At 61.2% G+C, this 16,900-nt stretch overlaps 1 protein-coding gene across 1 annotated transcript; it reads left to right on the top strand.

Moving 5' to 3' along the window:
* Nucleotides 1-9,384: 9,384 nt before the first annotated feature.
* On the top strand, nt 9,385-12,076 carry OSM (oncostatin M). The gene is made up of 3 exons (XM_070400077.1): nt 9,385-9,418; nt 10,780-10,913; nt 11,534-12,076. The coding sequence occupies exons 1-3, from the start codon at nt 9,385-9,387 to the stop codon at nt 12,074-12,076; spliced, it is 711 nt and encodes a 236-aa protein (XP_070256178.1).
* The last annotated feature ends 4,824 nt before the right edge of the window (nt 12,077-16,900 follow it).

The following is a 16,900-nucleotide window of genomic DNA, read 5'->3' as shown; positions in this document are numbered from 1 at the left end:
TCACAGGCCTTCGTGTATGTGCATCAGGATAGATAACTCCTTTGGCAGGAAGTGTGTGTATGTCCATCTACACGTGTCCAAGTGTCAGTGTATCCCGCTATGTGCCTGTGTGTCTGTTGTAGGTCTGTGTGTCCGTACGTGCATCCGGTTGTGTATGGCGTCAGCTGTGTGCCTGGCTCCATCTCTGCATGTGTCCTGTGTGTGTCTGTTTGTCTGTGTGTGTGTGTCTGTGTGTGTGTGTGTGTGTGGCTGGAGTGTGCATATGTGGCTGTGTGTACAGGTGAGTGTACGTGGTACATATTTCTGTGTGCTTTTGACTGTGGCTGGGGAAGTTTGTGTGTGTGTGTGTGTGTGTGTGTGAGAGAGAGAGCACACATGCATCTGCATTTTTTGTGTTTTCACGGTCACACACGTGCCCATGTGTACCCTACTGTCCAGCGTGCAGGAGGCAGCCAATCAACGGTTCTCTCCTCATTGATGTTCCTCTCCCTCTCTCCCCCGCCCTCTCTCTCTCAAAATCAATGGAGGGACTATCCTTGGGTGAGGATTAAAAAAAAGAAAAAAAGGCTCCGAGCCCATCCACTCCCCGCCCCCCATGCCCTCCGCCCCTCCTGCCCCCGTCCTCACGCTGTGGCTGGACTAAGGACTCCCCTCTTCAAGTGCCGGGGAACCAGTCCAGCCGGCAGAAGAGAGAGAGCCATCACGTCCCGTGCGGCCGGGACACGCGTGCTGGCCTGGGCTTCAGGCAGGGACCAGAGGCTCAGGGAAGTCACCCCGCCTTCCTGGCTGCCCCGCCCCATTGGCAGGACCCCACCCTGCCCCGTGGGATTGGAAGGTAGCTTTCCACGGGACAGACCCGTGAGATCCTGGCTCAGAAACCCAGGCACGCGAGGGAGGCATGTCTCCTGGGTCTGACGTCAGTCCTGGGAAAGGGTTCTGGTGGTCCTGCTCAGGACGCAGGCGCATTGCTAGACCCCCGGCTACCACCACGGCCGGGCACCAGGAACGGGCAGCTTGACAAACGGGCCTTCCAGGCCCCTCCGCGTGCTGGACGCCGGCGTGTGCGTCTGTTCGCCCTGCAGGCCTGGGACGGAAAGGCCTTCAGAGTGACTTCACTCGCCCCCGGGGCTTGTCTCTCTTGCTGACACGGATCCCCTGCACCAGGGCTGGGGCCTGACACACACAGTGAGTCACTTAAGTACAGGTTGGACGAGGGACTAAAAAGCCCCTGATTTGTCTGTTTTTCAACATGTTAGGGTTGTCCCTTCACATGAAGACTGGCCCCTTTTTCATTTTATTTTTAAAAATATGTATTTTTATTGATTTCAGAGAAGAAAGGAGAGGGAGGGAGAGAGAAACATCCATGATGAGAATCGATTGGCTGCCTCCTGCACGCCCCACACTGGGGATCGAGCCCACCACCCGGCCTGTGCCCTGACCGGGAATCGAACCGTGACCTCCTGGTTCATAGGTCAACCTGAACCACTGAGCCACACCAGCCGGGCAAGACTGGCCCCTTCCTCTGAGGCTGTCGGGTGCCACGGAGGTAGCATCTGTGAAGTGGACGCTTTAAAGGAAGCAGGGGAAATGCCTCGTCTCTTTCTTTTTCAGTTCGTTTTCCAGGAAACTGTGAACATCTGCAGTGAGCGGAAGACCAGCTTTGAGCTTCCGAACAATCACCATAAAGGAAGACGTCAGCGTCTTTGACACCGAGGCTTCCCCAAAAAGCGGTCATGTGCTTCGGGATATCGTGAGTGACAGGATTCTGATTTCCTTGGGGAGAAGTGACCGGAGAGGGCGGGGCAAAGGCTCCGAGCGGGCCTGTCCCCGCCTGGCAGCGCGGTGGGCCTGCCCTTCTAGAGGACGTGGGATGGGGACATGTCCGGGTCCTGCACCCCGAAGGCCACAGACTCCTTTCCTGGGGCTTCTGTACGGCCGTGCATGCGTCTGTTCACTGAGGATTTAGTGAGCACCTACTACATTCAGGGCTCGTGATGTGCTCCCAAGAGGGGCGATGGCAAGTCACCCGCAGTGCACATCCTTGGAATTTACAGTCCGGCTGCGGAGACAACCCCACAGTTGTAAAAATTGACAACTCTGAAGAGTGCTCCATCGAGGGGTACCATAGTGCTTTGGGAGGACCCAGGGAGCAGGGGCACGAGCCAGCCTGGGGTGCAGGCAGGTTGGGGAGGGCTTCCCCGAAGAGGTGAAGCTCGGCCTGGACCTTGATGTCCAGGCAGATGAGCAGGTGGAGTGCTGGGAACAGCATGTGCAAAGGCCCTGGGGTGAGAGGATTCAGCTCCCCGAGGGACTGAGGAGGACCAGGAGGACCGCAGGCTGCAGAGGTGTGAGTGAGGCTGGGAGGGGCAGGTCCTGGTGGCTGTGGTCATGACTTTGGCCTTCCCGGAATGGCAATGGGGCACCAGGGGAGTGGGACGGGGCTGTGTGCTACAGGTCGGTCCAGAGGGGCTGCAATGCCAGCAAAGGATTTTGCAAGTGGCTCCGTGTCCCCCTCCCTCCTCGCCTCCCTCTCTCTCTCTCTCTCTGGTCACTTCCTGCCACACCTGCTGTTCTCTGAACTGGGCCTGTGGGGTCTTGCCTGCATGTGGCCTCGTGCAGTTACCTGGAAGTGGAATGTACAGCATCTTTTCCCGGGTTCTGAATTCAATGAAAGCGCTATCTTTAGACCTGCAGAGACGGCGGCCTCCGGGCCCACGCCCCCTCCTTGCCTCTGGCAGCCCCCCCTCCCCCACTCCAGGAGAGGATCTCCTGTTCCCCCCAGGAGACCCCTTCGTATTCCTTTCGGTTGAGCCTTTGCTCCCTCCCAGCTGTGTGCCCTTCTGCCAGGAGCCCCCCCACCGCCCCCACCCCCGTTCCGGCCTCAGTTTCCCCACCTACAGGATAAAGACGATTTCTGCCTCCTGCGGTGGTTGTGAGGTTCAATGAGCTCGCCCGTGGGAAACGCTCGGCGCCGGGCCCTCGCACAGAAGAGTCCGGAAACGTGCCCACTGTCACCGCTGGGCGCACGCCTGGGCACCAAACAGTTTTTGGCAAGAATGTGATGTTTCAAAACAGGCGTTGTGTGTTGTCATCGTGAGGAAAGACAGGGCTCCTTGGACTTCCTGGTCCTCGGCTCATGGTTGGGGTTGTTTTACCTCCATGGCTGCTCAGGGCTCAGGGCCGTGGAGGGACCCCAAGGGGCTCTGTGGGGTTGTGGTCACCTCGCCTGTCCCCTCACCTCACAGAGGCCCGGGCTCAGAGAGGGTGGCCAGGTGGGGGTGGGGGTGGAAGTGGGGCTTCCGGGCCAGAGAGTGGACAGCAGGGCAGCCCCTCATCCCTGGCCCCCACCTGCCTTTTGGCTTGGGGGTTCCCTGCAGAGGGGCCCGGGCTAGGTCGAGGGCAGTGATGGCGAACCTGTGACACGCGGGTCAGAGGTGACACGCGAACTCATTTTTTGGGTGGATTTTTCTTTGTTAAATGGCATTTAAATATAATAAAATAAATATCAAAAATATAAGTCTTTGTTTTACTATGGTTGCAAAGATCAAAAAATTTCTCTATGTGACACGGCACCAGAGTTAAGTTAGGGTTTTTCAAAACGCTGACACGCTGAGCTCAAAAGGTTCGCCATCACTGCTCTAGGGTGAGCCGGACAGAAAGGTTCCGGCACAGAAATGAGTTCTCTCTCTCTCTCTCTCTCTCTCTCTCTCTCTCTCTCTCTCCCTCTCCCCCCCCCCCCCTCTCTCTCTCTCTCGCTCCTCTGCTGTACTTCCCCGGAATACGTGTTTGGGCCACTTGGAAGGGGGATCAGTTATCCAATTTGGGGGAGCCACGGGGAGCAGGGGGACACGCCAGGTCCCAGAAGAGCTGGGTGGCGGTTCTCAAGCCGAAGCGTCCCCCAGCCCAGCCTGACCTCACTGACCTCCTGGTAGAATCTTGCTCACCCTGGGGTTTATGTAACGACATCTTTCCCAACCGTCCTCACAGTCACCCTGTGACATAAGCAGACGTGAGCCTTCATTGCCCAGTGGCTGACGGGTAAGAGTTCAAAAAAGTGCCTACTAAGGGCCCGGGTCTCCCGAGCGCGATCTCACTGAATCACGCTGACCGTCCCGTCAGGAGCACTTGCCACGACATCTTAAGAAACGGAGGTCCAGCTCTCATACCACCACATGTGGCGTTTTAAAGTGCACACTCAGTGTTGTTGTTTTATGTATTCACAGGATTGTGCAACCATCGCCGCGACCTCATTCAAACACATTTCATCACCCCAAAGAAACCCTGTCCGTCGGCCACCACCCCTCATCCCAGGCCCCCCCAACCCCAGCCCTGGGGAACCACGTCTGTCTCTATGGACGGTTCATAGAGAGAGAACCCTACAATCCGTGGCCTTTGTGACTGGCCACGCTCACGTGGCATAATGTCTTCAGGGCTCGCCCGCAGTTCCTCTCCATGGCTGAGCGATATTCCATTGTATGGAGAGACCGCAGTTTTTAAATCCATTTCTGTTGGTGGTCACTGGGGCTGCGTCCACGCTGGGGCTGTTGTGGATAAATGCTGCTCTGAGCATGTGTGTGCATGTCCGTTCTCAGTTCTCTCGGGCTTGTCTAGGTGTGAGACAGTGAGGGGTCTGACACCTCTATGTTTAACCCTGTGAGGCACTAACAGCCTGTCTCCCCGGGGCTCGGGCTCCTCCACATCCTCTCCAGCACGTGCCCCGTCTGCCTGTGATTATAGCCACTCGTGGGTGTGAAACGGTACCTCACTGAGGTTTTGATTTGCATCTCCCTGACGGCTAGTGATCTTGACTATCAATGCTTGTACTTACTGGGCATTCGTCTTTCTCTTTTGGAGAAATGTCTAATCAAATGCTCTGTCCATTTTTAAAAAATGTATATATGTACATTTTTTATTGATTTTAGAGAGAGGAAGGGAGAGGGAGAGAAACATCAATGATGAGAGAGAATCATCGATCAGCTGCCTCCTGCGTGGGCTCTACTGGGGATCGAGCCTGCAACCTGGGCTCCTGCCCTGATCAGGAATCAAACCGTGTGACCTCCTGGATCATAGGCCAACCCGCAACCACTGAGCCACACTGGCCGGACCATTTTTGTTTGTTTGTTCAATATAATCCTCCCCTAAGAGCTTTTGGGGGGTGGTCCTTCCGGGCCTCACGAGAAGGACTCCTGACCACCTCTCTGCGAAGGCCCAGCCCACACAGCCGTGTTACGTTCACGCGCAGCTTGGGAAGCACGCAGGCATCGAAGACACTCGCTTTGCAAATGTCCCTAATGGCTGCGGCCTCTTCTGTGTTTCAAAGGACGAGGTTCCTAATGGCCTTGTCCTCGGGCTCGCGTCGGGCGCAGCTGGTGCCGCTAACAGGCCTTCTCCGCACGGCCGTTGTTCCTTCCTCTCCTGGTCGTCTTGGCAGCGAGGACCCAAGAAGAGGCCCCGTGGCCCACTTTTGAACTGGGTTGCTTGTCTCTTGATAAGCTGTGCCGCTGCCATCTACAGAGTGGACGCGGAGGCTCAGAAAGGCGCTGTGACTGGATCGAGAGCACGGCGCAGCCCGGCCGGCGTGGCTCGGTGGCTGAGCGTCGACCTGTGAACCAGGAGGTCACGGTTCCATTCCCGGTCAGGGCACAGGCCCGGGTTGTGGGCTCGATTCCCAATGTGGGGCGTGCAGGAGGCAGCTGATCCATGATTCTCTCATCATGGATGTTTCTCTCTCTCCCTCTCCATTCCTCTCCGAAATCAATAAACTCATATTTAAAAAAGAACACTGGGCTCCCAAGTGGCTTGGTCTCGGACTCCCACCCCGCTGGTCAGGGGCCAGCGTCTCTCCACCCAGGGGACCAGCGGCGTGGCCTGCCACCGTGGCCCGTCCCCCGGGCCGCCCCAGGCTCTGTCCTTGCGGAGGGTGGGCCAGGGAGCGAGGACGCAGCAGTTCTGAGGAACCAGCCGGCCCTCTCTTCCCCTCCAAATCACGCGGAACTGGCTGACGTGGCCCGGGAAGAGGGGACAGCCCGGGTGCTGTGGTCAGGGAGCCTATTTATACTGACTGCGCCGTGTTGCAAGCTCTTCCTGCTGGCGACAGGGACGTCACTGGGCGCTGACCTCACCAGAAACGCTGACGCATCTCCCCTTCACGCTCCGCTCAAATGGGCGGCCGGGCCTCCTCACCTGGGGGGCCACTCGGGGTCCTCCTGCCCACCGCTGCCCCTCCCACCCAGCTCTGGCGTCTCACCCAGGGTCCCGACTTCCTGTGGCCCCCCAACCACGTCCCCTTTTTGTAAACTGTGATGGGCTGGATGGTGTTGCTCCGTCCAAGCCTCCAGAGCCTCAGCATGTGAATGCATTTGGAGATGGGGCCTGGAAAGAGGCGATGGAGGTACAATGAGTCATGGGATGGGCCCTAATCGAATAGGACTGTCGTCCTTATGAGAAGAGGAGATGAGGACTCAGATACACACACACAGGCCGAGGGAGGACCACGTGAGGAGGCAACGAGAAGGCGGCCGTCTGCAAATCCAGGAGAGAGGCTGCAGGATGCCATCGGCCTTGCTGACACCTTGACGACCCCTGACTTCCAGGTCCAGGACTGAGAGAAAACACATTCCTAGTGTATCAGCCGCCCGGGCTGTGGTATTTTGGTCTGGCATCCCGAGCAAGACGACAGATCAGCCTTTTTTGCCTTTGGTAGCCCTGGTCCCGGGGCCTGCGCAGGCACCTCCGTGAGCCCCGTGCTCAGACCATGGGCTTTCACATTGCACAGCCCTGGAATGAACGCCCCGCCTCTGAAATGTCACCACGCATCGTGACCTCAGGCAGGTGACGTCATGTCTCTGGGCCTCAGAGGCATATATATACTAGAGGCCCAGTGCACGAATTTCGTGCAAGGGGCTTGGCCCTCGCAGCCCCAGCTTCGTCCGGAAGGTCATCCGGAAGGTCGTTCGGCTGTCCGGTCTAATTAGCATATTATGCTTTTATTATTATATATATATATTTATATATTTAATTGATTTCAGAGAGAAAGGGAGAGAGAATGAGAGAGAGAAACATCAATGATGAGAGAGAATCATGGATCAGCTGCCTCCTGCACGCCCCTACTGGGGATGGAGCCCACAACCCAGGCATGTGCCCTTGACTGGGAATTGAACCGTGACCTGCTAGTTCACAGGTCGACACTCAATCACTGAGCCACGGCAGCCGGGCTCAGAGGCCTTTTTAAGCCACGGAGACAGTCGGCCCCCCTGGACCTCGGGGAGAGGAGGATGCACATGGCTGTCCCCCAAGGGTGGAGACCGATCAGCAGGAGCTGAGAGGGGCCAGGAGCTGCCCCCCAGACCTGGCCCTGGAGCCAGGCCCCGAGCTTCTCTGAATTTCAGTTTCCTCGTTAAAGGAGCCAACACCCCCCTGCCGGCCACTCCCCCTCACGGGGCTGTTGCAAAATGAGAGCAGGGATGTGAAATGAAGAAGGAGCGGCGAGGCATGGGCGCAGGAAGCAGCCTTGCGGGGGTGGGCACCGAAATGAGGAATTTAGCGGAAGCAACACGCTCAGAGGAGAATCCAGAACTGGCCCGTGGGGTGGCGATGGTGGGGTGATTGGGCACAGTGGGGTGATTGGGCACAGTGGGGTGATTGGGCACGGTGGGGTGATTGGGCATGGTGGGGTGATTGGGCATGGTGGGGTGATTGCGCATGGCGCAGCGAGCGCCATGTTGGGGTGCCAGGGAGTGGGTGGGGCTGAGGAGCCACCTCCTGGGCATGGGGGTGCGTCTGGTGGTGCCCACTGTGGAGCTACAGCACCTGGGGTGGCTGGCACAGAGGTGGCAGGGGGACATTTGTTGAATGAATGAAGGCTTGATTGGTCATCTCTGCAGAGGGGACAGCCGGTGGGCACAGCGTCGGTGGCCGTGACCGGTGCCAGGAGTGGGGACGGACAGGAGCGCATCAGCCCTGGCACCTGGGCTTTGCCCGTCCAGGCTCCAGAGGCCCAGCTGGAGCAGCCCAGGCCTCCCTGGCAGCCCGCAGAGGCCCTGCCCTGGCTCCCCAGCCTCGGACACCCCCCCCTTCCTGCCAGACTCCGGAGGCCTCGGGCCAGCGAGAAACCTTCTCCCAGGCCTGGCCAACGTGCTGGACTCCCAGGCAGGGCCCGGAGGCCCGGGCAGCCCCTCTGCCTCTTTTGCCCCCACCTGGGCCTCCGTTTACCCCATGGTGAGGGAGCTGGTTGCCCCGGGAGGCGCCGTCTCCAGGCCCCTTCCCTCTGATGCTCAGAAGTCTGAGACTCAGGACCAGCCCACGATCGCTATCTTTCAGAGAAAGTGAAACCTGGTGCCAACCGTCACCAGGGCGACTCCCCTCCCCGCTGGTTTCCCCTCTGAGCTCACAGCTTCCCCCTCTCCTCCGCTCCCCTTCCCACAATGCCCTCCTCTCTGCCTCCCCCCGCCCCCCAGCTAGTACTTGGAATTAGGCTTTCATCTTTCGTTTTTCCTTCAGAGAACCTTTGCCTTTTATGTCCATGACGCTCGCTCGCGGCCCTGTGAGGTGGGCCGGGAAATGCTTTTCAAATCCTCTTTTGCAGGTGGGGCCCCGAGGCCCAGAGAGGTTAGGCAATTTGCCTCAGGCCACAGAGCGTGTCCGCGGGCTTGGACCCGCTTCTCTGGGGGGAACCAAGGGCTGGCTTCTCCCCGGAGGATCCTGTCTGTAGGGAAGGGGCCCGGCTGCTGGGGTGCGGGGTGCTGGGTGGGTACAGGCGACGCCAGGAGCCCCGCTGGTGGGGGACGCCGGTCCTGGGGCTGAACCACAATCTCGGGGCTGCCAGCCCGGGGCTGGCTCTGTGCCCGGGGCCCAGGGTTTCCGCTCACAGATGTCCCAACAGCCCCGCGAGGGCGGGAAGGGCACCCAAAAAGGAAGATGTCTTGCTCCCCTCAGCCCCAAACCACAGTGGCCTGTGAGGCCGCGGCTCCTGGGCAGAGACCGGCCCGTGGGCCAGCAAGGGGCCCGGCCGGCCGACCTGCCCCTCCGTCCCCCGCCCGGCGCCTGGCCGATGGCACGGACCCCCGGCTGCCCGTCACCCCAGGAAGGCTGAGGCCGCACTTTGCATCATCCTTGGGCGTGGAGCTGACCTCGAAGAACGAATTCGAAGAAAACAGGAGGAGGAGCAGCATGCGCGGTGCCCGGCGCCCATTGGTCGCCCGTGGAAACTTTGGTTTTTGGGGTCATGTTCCCAGAAGGCCTGCCCTGCCCCCTCCCCCTCCCCACCCACCTCACGAGGTGTTGGCCAATCGCTCTGGCAGGCAATAAAGTGGCTGTCAGCCCGCAGGGCTCCCAGCCCGGAGGTGTCATCCCCAACAGCCACAGGCCGGAGCGTGGACACCCAGCATGTGGGCACAGCCTATGAGGAGGACGCTGCTCAGTAAGTACTTCCTTCCTCCCCACCAGCACCAGCTGGCTGTGAACCACGGGTGTCTGCGGGGAGCGGGGTACCCTCTGTCCCCTGGGAGCTGGGGAGACCGGGCCCCGGGCAGAAGGATGCTGAGACGAAAAGAGAGCAGGGAGGTCAGGCAAAGACAGGGGTCCACTGAGAACATGGCATCTTCACAGGGTGGAGAAGGGGTAACCCAGGAGGGCTTCCAGGGGGAGGCAATGCAGAGACAGCTCAGGGAGCCAGGGGAGGGGACCGATGGGGTGAGAGGCTGGGGCAGCAGGAGGGAGGTGGGAGTTGTGCTGTGGAGAGGAAGCTATAGAAGCTGAGCGGTAAAACGGGGCACACGGTCTGGAGGGGCCTCCTTCTGGCCTTGATTTGCAGGGTCACAGTCAGCCAGGCACAGGGGCCCTGGAGCCCACACAATCACACAGCCACATAGCCACACCCACAGGGTGACACACGCCGAGCGACGTGACATCATCCGGAACCCTCAATCTCACCAACCCGGGAACCCCCGCATGCAGCCCTGGGCCCCACGGTGGATGGGGCCCGTCTGATCTCTTCAACCTTACACAGACCTGCACCCACAGCAGGCACACACCTGGCCCCACGTGCGCACTCAGCAGACACCTGGGGAGGCGGGGAGGGGGCCCAGTGGTGGCTGTGCCTGAGGCCCCGGCCCCTCCACCCGCCGCCCCCCCCACCCCCCCAAGCAGCATCTTCCCCGGGGGCCGGGCGATTATTAGGAAGGGAACGTGGTGTCACTGCCTTCCGGCCATTGCACCACAGGCCCCTTCCGACCTCGTGGCTGCTGGTGAGTGGGGGGAGGAGGGCGAGCGGTCACTGTGCCGGCCCCCCCCCTCCCCAAACATTCCCACAGGCTCCCAGCACCCCTGTGGGCCTGGCAGACAGGAGTGGAGAGAGGAGGAAGGCTCAAGGTTGGGGGACAGGCTGGCCCTGTGTGACTTGGGCACCCCTTCTTCAGCTCCTTGGTTTTCCCGTCAGTAAAATGGGTCGGCCACAGGGGGTGCACGGCCCTGGGGCAATAGCCGTCCCTTAGCCTGGAGGTCTTGCCGAGAGCAATCCCACCTGGTCCACCCCTGTCGGCTCCAGGTCCCACTGCCTCCTCTCCACGGCCTCCTTGGTGAATCGCAGCCCCTGTTCCAGGTGCTGGGCAGTGCCTCCCTGGGCAGGTGTCCGTGGCCCCAGCAGGTGCGCCCAGTGCCCCCTCCGCGGCACAGAGCCGGGAGGACGGGCTGCGCCCTCTGAGCGCCCTCCCCCACCCCTGAAAGCTGGCCCCCCCATGGCTTCCTTGCCAAGTCAGGTGACACCCCCTCTTTCTGCCCCAGGTCTGATCCTCAGACTCCTGTTCCTGAACCCCGTGTCCACGGGCACCTGCCCGGGCGATGGCCAAAAGCTCCTCGAGCAGCTGTGGAACCAGGCGAACCTCCTGCAGGACACCAGCTTGCTCCTGGACCCCTATGTGAGCGCCCACCCCGGGGGCATCTGAGTCTCGGAGAACGTCGGGCTTAGGGCAGGAGTGAGCCGCAGAGAGGATGGGGATGGGGGTGGGGAAACCGAGTCCCCGTGTTACCCCAGAACCGCGTCAGACACCCACCCGAGGCCTATTCCCAAGACAGTACAGCTTCCCTAGCTCAGGGGGCCTGGGGTGTGACCCTGGCCGCACCACTTCAACCTTCCATCTGTCCAGCACACTTACTGCACCCCCCCCCCCCGCCCCACATGCCTTGTCCTCGGCCCCCGAGATGCAGCAGCGAACAAAACAGTCCTGCTCTCCTGGGGCTCATGGTCACCTTCCCACCACGGACACGCCCCCCACCACAGTCACTGCCTGTGCGGTCACCCCCAATAGGCCCCCTGCATCCCTCCGACCCTGCCTGCAGTGGCCGGGGAGTCCTCTCCCCTCTTGGGCCTCAGTTTCTGGATCTGTACAATGGGCAGGTTAGCTAGGGGGTGGACGAGGTCGAGCATGTCAAGGCTGACCAGAGAAGACTTATGTGTGTGTGTGTGTGTGTGTGTGTGCGCACACATGCGCACAGTGGGGGCTCCAGCACTCACCCCCTGGTTTCTCCTCCCCCCCAGATCCGCATCCAAGGCCTTGACATGTCTGGACTGAAACAGGGCTGCCAGGAGCGCCCCGGGGTCTTCCCCAGCAAGCAGGCCCTGCAGGGGCTCAGCAGGACGGACTTCCTGCGGACGCTCCGCACCCAGCTGGGCCAGGTGCTGCACAGACTGCACGCGTTCCAGCAGGACATGCCCGACGTCCAGGCCTGGGGGATGGCCACCCGGTACATCCACGGGATCAGGAACAACATCCACTGCATGGAAGAGCTGCTCCAGGGCTCCCCGGAAACGGCTGGACCCCCGCAGGCGGGCCCGGGGACCTCACCACCGCCCACCCGCACCCCGGACGCCTTCCAGCTCAAGTTGAAGGGCTGCCGGTTCCTCCGCGGCTTCCACCGCTTCATGCACTCGGCGAAGCAGGTTTTTGGCGAGTGGAGGGAGACCCTGCGCCGGAGGAGCCGGAGACAAAGCCCCCGCCAGGCCCGGCAGAGGGGGGTGCGCGGGATGCAACCCTCTAGGAGGGGCAGGAGACTCGTGCCCAGGGGGCAGCTGCCCCGGTAGCCCCCCCCCCCCCCCCCACGGCAGGGGGAGGACCAGCAGGTGCTCCTCAGGATGGTGCCTGGGCCTCCACACCTGCTTCCCATCTCTCCCAAGTGCACTTTAAGGGGTGAGAGCCGGGCCGGCTCCTCTACCTCCTCCCGGACTGGGGGACAGGACCCCACCATTGTGCCCCCCCTAGCCCCGACTTCCTCAGTCCCCGTGGGGTGGCTGGGTCAGGGCACGCGGGGCCAACTTTCCATTGATTCAGGGGTCTGATGACACAGGCTGACTCATGGCCAGACTGACCGCCACCCCCCACTCCGCGGCCCGGAGGTCCGCCGGCCCTTCCCTCTCATGACTTGCAGAGCCATGGCCCCCAGACTTCCTCCTTTTAGTGGCGGCTGGTTCAAGGGGGAGGGGGGGCGGTGGTCAGGGCCTGAGCTGGCCTCGGATGCCTCATTGCCAGACACCTGGGCGTCTGGTGACCTCACTGCAGGCAGCTGTGACCGGGCCGAGTGTCCTGCAGGAAGCCCTGATGGGACGGTCCCAGGAAAGGGGTTCAGGGCCCAGCGTGGCCCCTCGCTCACTGTGTGGCCCCAGGCTGGCCACGTGACCTCCCCGGCCCTCGGTTTTGTCTTTGTGAATGGAAGGGGGTGGGGACCGGGGGAAGCCGTGCCTGTCAGCTGCTGGGACTCACTGACACAGGTTGGGTTTCAAGTTCTTTCCATAAACTGGGGTCCGGGTGCAGACGGACAGGGGTGCAGATTGAGTTCTGTGTGGGGACAGGCAGCGCCTGGTCTTGGGTTCTGGCTGCCGGCTGCTCCCCCTGGTGGTGGGTCGTGGAATTTCTCTCAAGCTGAAACCAATTGTCCTTCTGCGGGTTCTGGGCCAGTTCCTTGGAGGAATGTGATTAATTTATCGGTATTTTTTTTTTTTATCAGTTTGTATCTGTGTTTTTAAACATTTTTATTTATGAGGCTTATTTATGATGTGTATTTAATGTTAATATTGTGCCAACGTATATTTAAAACGTGTCTGGTTTCTAAGCCCCTGAGTCTCTGTGTGTTGCCTTGGGGGAGAGGTGTGGGGGAGGCTGGCCCCTTGGAGAGGGGGTGCCCCTAGCTGGCACGGTCACCAGCGCCCACCACGGAGGACCAGACTGGGCTCCCTGCCCGTCCAGGAAGGGAAGTCTCCCGCGCCAGCCTGACTGTGGGGGCGTCTCCCACGCAGACAGAGCATTTGTTGTGTCTGACGGGCCTCCCTTGAGACGCTGGGGCCCAGGGCTGTCGGGGTTGGGGGGCACGTGGGCAGGGATGCAGGCTGCATGGGGTGTCTGGCTCGCTCTGGCCCATGTGGGTGTGCGGCTGGGGTCTGGGTGCCGATGTGCGTTGCGTGAAACGAACAAGATAATGACGGATCCTGCCTCAGACGTGGCCCGTGGCCTGGTGTGTGCTGGGAACTGCTCCCTGAAGGGCCCTGGGGGTGTGGGGATCCCTTCTGTCCCCCAGAAAACGGGGCTGCCTCTCGGTGCTCACGGCCCCACCTCAGAAGAGGCACCTGTAGGCGGGTGGATGATGTGCTAAGGCAGAAGCTACCAAGGGAAGGCTAGCGGAAGCCGGTGAACTTGACCTGGATCAGGCCCTGGCTACTCCCACTTCCTGGGGTGGGGGCTGAAGGTGGGAACAGTCCCACGCGGGGCTCTCTCCAATAGATAGGACCCTCTTGGCAGATGAGAAGACTGAGGCTCAGAGAGTTCGAGTCACCTGGCCGCGTCCTCAGAGCACTTTACTGCGGGGGAGCACATTCTGAATTCGGGTCCCTTCGATGCCAGGGCGGGAGCATCTTCCTGTTACCCTCCAGCCTCCGTCACTCTGCTGACAGCTCCCTGAGCCCCTGAGGGCACGGAACTCCCAGGTGAGGGGCAGACAGACAACAGTCGAGCGAAAGTGCTCCCAGGAGCGTCTGAGATCGCAGTGTCAGCTCGGCAGCCAGAAGCAGGGGCGGTAGCAGAGAGTGAGAGGGCCAGGTGATGTGGGCGGTCGGGGTGGCATCTGGAAGAGGTGCCATCCACTCCTCAGCCTAAAGGACACAGGCATCGTGAGGGCAAAGGCCCTGAGCACTCAAGGGTCAGGGTTACCCAAACGGCCTGGGGAGCAGAAGCGTCTTGTTCAAGGTCACAGTGCAGGGCTCAGGCGAGGCCTCTCAGCCCCTGGCTCCAGGCTATTCACCAGGCAGCTAGTCAGGGCCCCCCGCTGCCCGCCACTGGGCCCCCCCTCCCTTCACTCGGGTTCCTGCCACACTGGGCGCCTCTGGGCTGCCGAAACTTCGCCCAGGCTCTCTCCTCCTACAACGCCTTCGCCTATGCTGTTCCCTGTTCTATTTGGGAGTGTACCTTTAACAAGTCTTCCCCAGCACCCATGGGCTGGGTTCAGCAAGTTGGTTGTTTGTTCTCTCAAAACCGCCCCATCAGACGAGAAGAGACAAATCAAAGAACGCATATACTGACATGCATAGCTCACGGATACGGGCGATAGGTAGGAAGACCTGGGGGGTGGGTTAGGGGCTGGGAGGAGGGGGGCAAGGGGGGAAAACGGGAGATATCTGTAATACTATCGACAATAAAAAATACATTAAAAACCCGCCCCATCGGGTCCGCACCATCCACTCCCCTCACTACTGGAGCTGCCAAGGATGGAGACCACCTCCGCCTCCCCTGCTCAGCCCCAGCACCCAGCCCCGTGCCTGTGTGCAGTAGGCGCTCAGCGAGGCGCAGGGCAGGGGAGGCCTGGAGGGAGTCACAGCCCCGAGGAGTGTGCCAGGCAGGCAGCGGGGCCCGGACAGGTGCCCGGGCGCTGGCAGCAGCAGGAGGCCTCCTTTCTGCCCACCCCAGCGTGGGGTGGGGGTGGGGGTGCCTCGCTGGCTGCTGGGAAGCTGTGGGTGGCAGGTGGCAGGCACCAAACGCCGGGCTCGCTCAGGTGCTCGGAGCGGAAGGGGACTGGCGCTGCCGCGGCCGTGCGGTTGCCCACGCTGCGGAGGAAGAGCTGGGGAGCCCGGGGTGCTGCACCCCCCCTCTGCCTGGGCCCCTGGCCAGCCCCCAGCTCTGTGGATCAGCCCCAGGAGCAGGACCTGAGCTGGCACCCACTCCCCAGGACGCAGATCCAGGGTCTCCAGGCTCGGGGGCAGGGGTCCCAGCCACCGCCGCCCCCCACCGTGAGGATCTGTCACCTCCCCACTGTCTCCTGAGGAGACCACAACCTCAATTGCCCAAGCCGTCATCCCCGTCTCATTCTTCCCAAGCCCACACCCACAGCCCGCGGCCAGGAGCACCCGTGGGCGCCTCAAGGCCAAACGCACCCCCGACCTCTCACCTTTCTGCTTCTCATTGCCCCAACTGAAGCCCCAGAACCCCACCCCACCCCCTTCTCTTCCCTCAGCCTCTCCCCTCCCCGCATTGATCACAGAGACCTGCACCCCATCTCGGGCACATGCCTTCTCCTGCCCCTCCCGCCAGCCAGGCCCTGGCTCCCTGCACACGGTCTGGCCTCCCCATCCTGTCTTCTGCTCACAGACCTTTGCTGACGCCCCCTTCGGACGGTCTGTGCATCAATCTCCGATTCCTCCTCACAGCAGCCAGCCCCCTGCTCAGGTCCAGCCACCGCTGCCAGCTCACCTCAGCACACTCAGCGGCCCCCACACCCCCAGCCTCCCCGCCTCCCCAAGGCCTGCATTTCCCCTCCCCGCTCCTCCCACCGCCACCCAGAGGGTCAGCTTACATGTCTCCTCCTTTTTTTTTTTTTAAAAAACATATCTTGCCCTGACCAGTTTGGCTCAGTGGATAGAGCATCGGCCTGCGGACTCAAGGGTCCCGGGTTCGATTCCGGTCAAGGGCATGTACCTTGGTTGCGGGCACATCCCCAGTGGGGGGTATGCAGGAGGCAGCTGATCGATGTTTCTCACCCATCGATGTTTCTAACTCTCTATCCCTCTCCCTTCCTGTCTGTAAAAAATCAATAAAATATATTTAAAAAACACACATATCTTTATTGATTTCAGAGAGGAGGGGAGAGGGAGAGAGAGATAGGAACATCCATGATGAGAGAGAATCATGGATCAGCTGCCTCCTGCACGCCCCACACTGGGGGTCGAGCCCACACCCCAGGCCTGTGCCCTGACTGGGAATCGAACCGTGACCTCCTGGTTCCTAGGTCGATGCTCAACCACGGAGCCACCAGTTCCAATGTGATTCCCCCTTTTCTTGTGGGATGAGAGTTAAAATGAATGGAAACCCCAGCCGCCTGCCCTGAAGCCGTGTAATCCCAGGCTGGGCCTCAACTTTCCCCTCTGCACAGTGGGCCAGCCTGGCCCGCCTGCCTCTGGGGCAGATTTTCTGGGAGACAACACGCACACACACACACACACGCGCACACGCACGCACACACACACGCACGCACACACGCACGCACACACGCACGCATGCACACACACACGCACACGCACGCAGCGCTATACCCGCCAGCCACCAGCTTCACCGAGCAGGTGCACCACCCACGGTCCCTTTCTTCTCTCTCCCCTTTTCCCGTTTCCTTGGTTTCCCTCCTGGCTCTGTCCCCGTCTCTCCACCCTCAGGCCCCGGCCCGGGTGCCCACAGCTCCCTTTCCCCCCCGGAGGGAAGGTCACAGTCCAGGGCAGGGCCGGCCTCACTTCCTGGGGCGGCCCGAGGGCTGGGCGGGGAGGGGAGGGGCGAAGGTCCCTGAGGGAGGGTTGGCAGGTGGGGCCCGGGAGTGTGTGGAGGCGGGCAGCCCGCGGGCAGGTGGCTCCAGGTCCCGAGGTGGGTGCCGGACGGGG

The sequence above is a fragment of the Myotis yumanensis genome, unplaced genomic scaffold (assembly GCF_028538775.1).
Source record: "Myotis yumanensis isolate MYYU_CA2020_CCGP unplaced genomic scaffold, mMyoYum1.0.hap1 SCAF_19, whole genome shotgun sequence".
In the NCBI taxonomy this organism is placed as follows: Eukaryota; Metazoa; Chordata; class Mammalia; order Chiroptera; family Vespertilionidae; genus Myotis; species Myotis yumanensis.
The sequence above is the reverse complement of the archived record's forward strand: the minus strand, read 5'-3'. Positions and strand labels throughout refer to the sequence as shown.

Bases quoted from the DNA above. Each gene is read 5' to 3' on its own strand.
- OSM (XM_070400077.1), top strand. From the start codon at position 9,385: ATGTGGGCACAGCCTATGAGGAGGACGCTGCTCA. The intron at 9,419-10,779 runs GTAAGTACTTCC...TTTCTGCCCCAG, and splicing joins TATGAGGAGGACGCTGCTCA to GTCTGATCCTCAGACTCCTG. The intron at 10,914-11,533 runs GTGAGCGCCCAC...CCTCCCCCCCAG, and splicing joins GCTTGCTCCTGGACCCCTAT to ATCCGCATCCAAGGCCTTGA.